The sequence below is a fragment of the Chelonoidis abingdonii genome, chromosome 1, assembly GCF_003597395.2.
Source record: "Chelonoidis abingdonii isolate Lonesome George chromosome 1, CheloAbing_2.0, whole genome shotgun sequence".
In the NCBI taxonomy this organism is placed as follows: domain Eukaryota; kingdom Metazoa; phylum Chordata; order Testudines; family Testudinidae; genus Chelonoidis; species Chelonoidis abingdonii.
Window position 1 is genome coordinate 108,814,796 of NC_133769.1, and position 8,549 is coordinate 108,823,344.

Here is an 8,549-nt window from a genome sequence, read left to right on the forward strand (position 1 = left end):
AGCCAATTAATATTTTTATATCACTGCCTTCAGTGATCTGGCCTAACTAGCAATTCACTGTGTTTGATGTCTACTGCTAAATATCACATTTGCCTCAAAGACCTCAGTACGGGGTTGGATTTGCCAGTGTCTTTAGGGGACTGGAGTAGTCAAGGTTGAAGATGTCTTCAAAAATAAATTAGACATAATCAGCTTTGAGTCCAGAATATAACAGGATCAAGGATGTGGGTGATGCTGTGCACAGCAACGTGAGGAATATCTTGTCTAAACTTGGCTGGTCCAGGATTTGAACAGCTCATACTCACCATAGTTCTGTCCAAACAGCAACCAGTTTTGATTTGAACTTTTCAGCTTTGATCCCCATGGCTCCTAAAGCTGTTGTTATTCTTTGTGTGATATCATTAACTGTCCCATGTTCCAAGTCTGCTGTGTCAGCAAAGAGACCGGACAAATCTGATGCCCTCTGATTCTTTCTCAGCTATGGGTCTGGCAGTGGATCCCTCAGCAAGCACAATAATAAAGCTAGCTTGCATGCATTTCTGATCAATCTCCCTCAGCGTATGTCTACGCTGCAATTAAAAATCTGCTTGACTGGGTACATGTCACCTCAGGACGGGATGCAGAGATAAAGTTTCCTGACACCTTAAATGACTTGGAGCAACTCATCCTGGAACCCACAAGAGGAGAGGCAGTTCTAGATTTAGTCCTGAGTGAAGCACAGGATCTGATCCAAGAGGCGACTGTAGCTCGACAGCTTGGTAATAGTGACCATAACACAATAAAATTTGACATCCCTGTTGGAGGGGGAGGAAGAGACCAAAGCAGCCCACCACAGTAACATTTAATTTCAGAAAAGGAGACTGCACTAAAATGAGGAAGTTAGTTAAACAGAAATTAAAAGTGAAATCCCTGCAAGCTGCATGGGAACTTTTTAATGACACCATAATAGAGGCTCAATTTAAATGTATACCCCGAATTAAAAAAACAGTAAGAGGATCAAAAAAGTGCCAATGTGGCTAAACAACAAAGTAAAAGAAGCAGTTAGAGGCAAAAAGGCATCCTTTAAAAAGTGGAAGTTTAATTCCTAGTGAGGAAAATAGAAAGGAGTAGAAACTCTAGCAAGTGAAGTGTAAAAATATACTTTGGAAGGCCAAAAAATAATTTAAAGAATAGCTAGCCAAAGGCTCAAAAAGTAACAGCAAAAAGTGTTTTAAGTATTTCAGAATCAGGAAGCCTGCTAAACAACCAGTGGGGGCCACTAGATAATCGAGATGCTAAAGGAGCACTCAAGGATGATAAGGCCATTGCAGAGAAACTGAGTTAATTCTTTGCATTGGTCTTCATGGCTGAGGATGTGAGAGAGCTTCCCAGATCTGAGGAATTGTCCCAGATGGATGTGTCATTAGAGGAGGTTTTGAAAAAAACTGATAAATTAAACAGTAGTAAATCACCAGGACCAGATGGTATTCCCCCAAGAGTTCTGAAGGAACTCAAATATGAAATTGCAGAATTGCTAACTGTGGTGTGTAATGTGTTACTTAAATTTGCCTTGGTATCAGATGACTGGTGGATAGCAAATCATAGAATATCAGGGTTGGAAGGGACCTCAGGAGGTCCTCTAGTCCAACCCTCTGCTCAAAACAGGACTGATCCCCAGACAGATTTTTACCCCAGTTCCCTAAATGCCCCGCCCTCAAGGATTGAGCTCACAACCCTGGGTTTAAGCAGGCCAGTGCTCAAACCACTGAGCTATCCCTCCCCCCCAATGTAACATCAATTTTTTTAAACGTCTCTAGAGTCAATCCTGGCAATTTCAGGCCAGTAAGTCTAACTCCAATACTAGGCAAATTGGTTAAAATTATGGCAAAGAACAGAATTATCAGACACATAGATGAACATGGTATATCGGGGAAGAGTCAACATGGTTTTTGTAAAGGGAAATTGTGCCTCATCAATCTACTAGAATTCTTAGAGGAAGTCAACAAGCATGTGGACAAGGGGGATCCAGTGGATATAGTGTACTTTGACTTTCAGAAAGCCTTTGACAAGGTCCCTCACCACAGGCTCTTAAGCAAAGTAAGCTGTCATGGGATAAGAGAGTAGGTCCTCTCATGGATCAGCTGTTGGTTGAAAGACAGGAAACAAAGGGTAGAAATCAGTGGTCCATTTTCAGAATGGAGAGAGATAAATAGTGGTGTCCCCCAGGGGTCTGTACTGGGCCCAGTATTGTTCAACATATTCATAAATGATTTGGAAAAATGGGAAATAATGATGTGGCAAAATTTGCAGATGGTACAAAACAGGTAAGTCCAAAGCAGACTGTGAAGAGTTACAAAGGGATCGTACAAAACTGGATAACTGGGCAAGAAAATGGCAGATGAAATACCATGTTGATAAATGCAAAGTAATGCACATTGGAAAACATAATCCCAACCATACTTGCAAAATGATGGGGTCTAAATTAGCTGTTACCACTCAAGAAAGAGATCTTGAAGTCATTGTGGCTAGTTCTCTGAAAACATCCACTCAATGTGCAGCGGCAGTCAAAAAAAACTAACAGAATGTTGGGAATAACTAAGAAAGGGATAGATAATATGATATATAGAGTCAATATGATATTTTCTGAATCCCTGGTATGTCCACATGTTGAATACTGCGTGCAGATGTGATCACCCCATCTTAAAGAAAAAGATATATTGGAATTGGAAAAGATACAGAAAAGGGCAACAAAAATGATTACGGTATGGAACAGCTTCCTTATGAGAAGAGATTAATAAGACTGGGACTTTTCAGCTTAGAAAAGAGATGGCTAAGGGGGGATATGATAGAGGTCTATAAAATCATAACTGATGTGTGGAAAGTAAATAAGGAAGTGTTTTATTTACTCCTTCTCATGACACACGAACTAGGGGTCACCAAACGAAATGAATAGGCAGTAGGTTAAAAAGAAACGAAAGAAAGTGTTTGTTCACACTGGAACTTTTTGCCAGAGGATGTTGTGAAGGCCACGACTGTAGCAGGGTTAAAGAAAGAACTAGATAAGTTCATGGAGGATAGGTCCATCAATGGCTATTAACCAGGATGGGAAGGGAAGCAAAACCCTGCTTTGAAGTGTTCCTAGCCTCTGTTTGCCAGAAGATGTTGGAAATGGGCAACAGAGGATGGATCACTTGATGATTACCTGTTCTGTTCATTCCCTCTGAAACACCTAGTAATGGCCACTGTCAGAAGACACGATACTGGGCTAGATGGACTATTGGTCTGACCCAGAATAGCCCTTCTTGTTAGAGGTCCACCCTAGTCAGAAATCTGCTTATGCGTTCAGCAAATTATATGGAATCCTTCATCTTTGATGCAAAATCCATGAATATTTAGCTTTTCATTAATTCTGGAAAGTACATTTATATCTCAGTTTCTCATATTGCCTAGCATACTTTTCTGTGCCATTTGCTTCTTAGTTACTTGGCCCACCGCTTTCAGTATTACACTATGAAGGGTTGTTTGATGCAGTCCAAAGATTTTTTCCTGCTGTTTTTTTTCCCAATAAGTCTTGTCTGTGTATATGTTTTTTAATATGTAAATGTGTTTGAAATAGTGTGCAAGTAAAGTATTGATTTGCAAATTCCAGGTGAGTTTAGTTGCAAGCAAGTTGACATTGATTTAAACTACGGAAAATCTATTATAACTTAAACTGTTGGGCATGATTAAATTAAACTTTTGACAACCTGAATATGAGTAACTGTGTCTGGAAAAAGAAATTTATGTCCAGTCTTTGTCTATTTTAGATCATCTTCTGTATAAAAACTTTTTATTGGAGACAGTTCATAAAGCTTAAACAGAATGCAAATGCTTGCGGGGTAGTCCTAATGTAGTACATGGTTAGGTTATAAGGTGCCTTTAGGGATGTTTTGCCAATCTTAACTTTCTTATTTTTAATAAAGGTACTGTATGCACAGTGGAGGGAGGACTCTGTGCAAGAATAATGGCAGTGGGAATGGCTAAGGGTGGGAGATGCCAGCTTTTTTCTTTTTTTTCCTCTTTTTTTTCTTTCAAGGTACTAAAGAGTGCTAGGCAATTTTAACGTCTTAGCTCTATTAAAATATCCTATCTGTTATTTCATCTTCCCTCCTTTCTGTCCATTTGTTTTTCCTTGCCCATGTGTTTACATTTAGTTTCTCAGATTAGATACTGATTTGGGCAGAGATTTTACTACACATTTGCACAGTGCCTCGCACAAAGAGAGCCCAACTTAATCAAGGCTTCTAGGGTGCTACTGAAATACAAATAATTAACAAGAAAGTATGTTTTATAATCTGGACTGACAAGGATCTTGTGCATGGTGGACTGCAATGAAGGCAATTATAGTGTTATCATAGTGTGCTGTTGCCAGTCCCAGGCATCCCAAAATCATGAATCAAGCCGCCCCCCCCCACCCCAAATCATGAGTTTCTTTTTAAAATAATAAATTCTGGGCTCTTTTTCTTTGGTCTGTGGCTTCTGAACCTTTAGGGTTCACTCTCTCCAATTTTCAGGCTTTATTCTGCAGGAATGTACTTCTTGTTTTGAATGCAAGCACTGAAATTCTCATGCATTCACATGATTCCAGCAGCTGGGACTCTGAACAACAAATATCACGAGACTTGCCATAAAATCATGAAAGTGGGCAACACTGATAGTGCTGTATGTTCCATAAAAGGTACACTGTGTCAAATGAAAGACTCTGTGTTCCAAAGAGAGTGCAGTCTTAAAGGCAGGAAAGGATACAGGACAATATGATACAATACAGTACGAGATGAAACGACATGGCTGGTAGGTTTCAGTGAACAGGTTGGCTTTTGAATTTAAGTGAATCGATTATTCCAACCCCTCCTCTCTAGTACAGAAAAGTTCAAGAAAAGCCTGTTTTGATTAAAGAATTTTTTAATTTCCCCTTTCCAGTTCAGTTCTGGTTTGTAAACTTACTGGACTCCTGATAAATAGCCCAGTAGTGCACTAATATGGATCTATGAGATATCAGGTCACTTCTTTGAATTCGCCACATTTTGTCCATTTTTGATTATTTAATCCTCCACATTTCTGCAGAACAGTGGACGTTTTAGTAAGACTATTGGTTTCTCTGCCTAACTATTTTCATAAAGAGCACAGCTGATAACTTCCAGAACTTCATATATTGAGCGATTTATTTTGTTTGGAGACAGATCACTCTACTGGATGGCTTAAGGGAGAAGTTAAAGAGTGAAGAATCGTTTTAGGAATAGTTTTAAAATGGTCTCCGTAACATCAGTTCTTTCTATGTAAATGTTCCCCAAATCGTGGTATCTAACCTGAGAAATTTCTTGCTCAGTAACATGTTGCTAGTCAATACAAAATATCATTAAAAACTGAAGGAAAGTGAAAAGGCAATGGAGCAAAGTTTTTCAGGGGCTCTTTAACAAATCTCTCATGGGAAACTATTAAAATCACAATGGTTATTGGATTTTAAAGGAAAATACAATTTTTAATTAGAATAGTAGAATCCAGTGCTGACTAGAGAGAGGAAAGAGTGGATGGAGGTGCACTTCTCCCACTGTACCATCAAGATCAACTGCTCAAGGGTTATTTTTTTTTAAGTTTCTAGTTCAGTTAATTCTGTGTGAAGTTTCTTAGGCATACAGGAATTTGCATACATTAAATAATTTTCAAACACTAATTAGAAAGAACGGGTATATCATATTGAGTGTCAAAGCACAACTGTTACCTTGTTTAAAAAAAGAAAGGAATTAAACACTCTAACAGTTCAAAATTTTATTGCCATTGGCAGATGGTTAATTATCTTGTGATCTTGCTTTTTCTGGGCTTTGGAAAACACCAGTGCAGCGGCAGTTTACACATTTTTTTGCAGGATGATATTTTTAGATTGAGATAAGAGTGCATTACCATAGTAAACCACTCTCCAACCTTCTACCTATACTGAGCCATGTCCACTCGTCCTTTGATTTAGAAGAACCCTGCAGCAATATATATTTTTATATAATATATAAATGTAAAAAGTGGGGTGTTTCCTGTTTGTATATTGCAAGTGGAATTTTTAGAAATTTGTTATGTAATATCTCATTCAAATACATAAAGGGCCATATTCTGATACCCTTATGCACATTGACCACTACTGTACTTAACAGTAGTGGCCCTATTGAAGTCTCAATAGCGCTGTTTGTGACGCAAGATGCTGCTAAACTGGAATAAGAGTATCAGAAAATATTGAATTTTAAGTCAGTTTTTGGGCATAGTGCCATTTAATTTAAACAAGAAGAGAATAAAGAATAAATTATTTCAGTCTAGAAAATGAAAGTGCAGTGTCAAAAATCGAGGTTTAAAAAAAAGGTGCTATATATCTAGAGGCTCTTCTGCTTTTGCGTTAGGGGAGAAAAGAGTGATCAGGTTTTTAATAGTAAAAATCACTAGATTTTGGAAGCTAACTTGTTTATGGAAACAACCTTAGTACACCTAGAAAGAGGTCTTAGCTAGCTAGTTTGAAAATAAGACACACTAAATAAATTAGAAAGTTAATAATTTTTTTGTTTCTTTGACTGCCTACAATAGCAGGAGTTGAACTCATTATAATGTAGTGGTTAAAACACAGAACTGGAAGTCAGGATATCTTGATTTTTGGTTTTGACTCACCTTGTGACCTTAGGCCAAATCTATTTAATTTTGTGTGTCTCACTCTTCCCATCCTTAAAATGGGTTTTAACAAAATTATCTTAAGCGCTTTAAGAACTTCAGATGATTCAGGGAAAACGTTGACGAAACTGCCTTCTTTCCTCCCTCCCCCTCTTTACTTTCATGAAGTTTCAATCTCTTTTCAGGAAAACTAGTCCCAGCTACTGTCTTTATCTATTCACCAGTGCCTCTTTACTTTACTCCAGTGGGAATCTGGGGTGAAATCCTGACCCCACTGACGTTGATGGGAGTTTTTTCATTAACCTCAGTGAGGCCAGGTTTTCACTCCTGAAGCTTAGCGTTTCCAGGAGACTAGTCATTTTGACAACTTGGGCTATTGAACAAAATAGAACCAAAATGCCATGGGATTTTTCATGGAATTCATTTATGATTTTCATAAATCCAATTTGATCTTCACAATGTTTAATGTATATTTTATTTTATTATGGCTTGTAATACAAAATAGGTACATTCAATTTTCTCCTTTATACTTAAGACTTAACTTTTCTACTTGGTTACAGTCACAAAGAATTAGATGCTTTGTTCCTCCAAAAAGCCATGAATGACTCACCCAGAGCAGCGGTTCTCAAACTGTGAGTCGGGACCCCTAAGTGGGTCACGACCCTATTTTAATGGGGTCTCCAGGCTGGCGTTAGACTTGTTGGGGCCAGGGCTGAAGCCAAAGTCTGAGCTCCACCATCCAGGGCTGAAGCTGAAGCCCAAGGGCTTCGTCCTTGGGTGGCAGGGGTCAGGCTTCAGCTTCAGCCCCAGGTGGCGGGGCTCAGGTTACCAACTCCTCAGCCCAGGGCAAAGCCCTCAGGGTGGTGGGGCTTGAGCATTGACCCCATCGTATGGGGCGGTGGGGCTCAGGCTTTGGTCCCCCTTCCTGGGGTCATTTAGTAGTTTTTGTTGTCAGAAGGGGGGGGTCACAGTGCAATGAAGTTTGAGAAACCATGAGTCATCCAGTGCACAACCTGATCTTAGCATGCAAAAATCACATTTTACATTAAAGACAAATTAGCCAAACAGACTTTGCTTACTATTTCTGGAAGCAAAGCTGTCAGGGTGGTATGTTAAATATTTCAGGTAATAAATCTGACCACTTTAGCCAGCTGTTTTTCATTCAGACATATGAACCAGAAAATATGTATCAAGAGCAATGTCTTTCTGTCTCTTATATATAACACCAAGAGTTATATCAGCAAATAGGATGTTCACTGAGTTAATGTGAATTATGAAATAGTCTCTTTTCTTGTTTCTGTGCTATTGACTATACAGTTCTTACAGATGTTTTTTCCCTCAACCTATTTTTTTTTTCCCCCAGCCTTTCATTACCCTCAACTCAATGTGTCTCAATTGATGAAATCTTCCTGGGTGAGAACAGGTATGTAGACTATATAAGGATAGATAGCCATGAGACCATTTTTTTTCAGCCGGGACCTAGATAACACATTAATAAATTTTTGAGATTGCTTACCGTTTGAGGTAATAACTATATCCAGACCTGAATAAGCTCCAAAGCAAAAGAATGAATAACCTGGAACTGCTGGGAAAGGCACTTGTGTAGAATGAACTATTGCAATTCCTTGTTTATTGACTCAAAAATTGTTTTATATTTAGAATGCAGGTTATTCAAAGTGTAGGAACACAGCTCTGGTATACAGAGGGTGCTGTATACACTAACTGCCATTTAAGTTGGACATTGCTTTTTTATATATATATAAATAAAAAAAAAAAAAATTCCCCTCTCACCCCTATGGGTGGTATGTGTCTTCCTCAACCTCGGGTCCTCTACCAGAGGCCTGGGAGTTTGAGGGTTCTGCGCAGTATCTTAGCTGTTCCTAGCACTG

General features: G+C 38.8%; 1 protein-coding gene across 2 annotated transcripts in view; it reads left to right on the forward strand.

Moving 5' to 3' along the window:
• Window positions 1-8,549, forward strand: part of KIAA1549 (KIAA1549 ortholog) — a 213,815-nt gene that overhangs the window by 130,866 nt on the left and 74,400 nt on the right. For both annotated transcript variants that reach the window (XM_032781967.2, XM_075068954.1), the window contains exon 7: window positions 8,024-8,083. In XM_032781967.2, coding sequence (XP_032637858.1) covers window positions 8,024-8,083 — 60 coding nt within the window. The remainder of the gene's footprint in view (window positions 1-8,023; window positions 8,084-8,549) is intronic.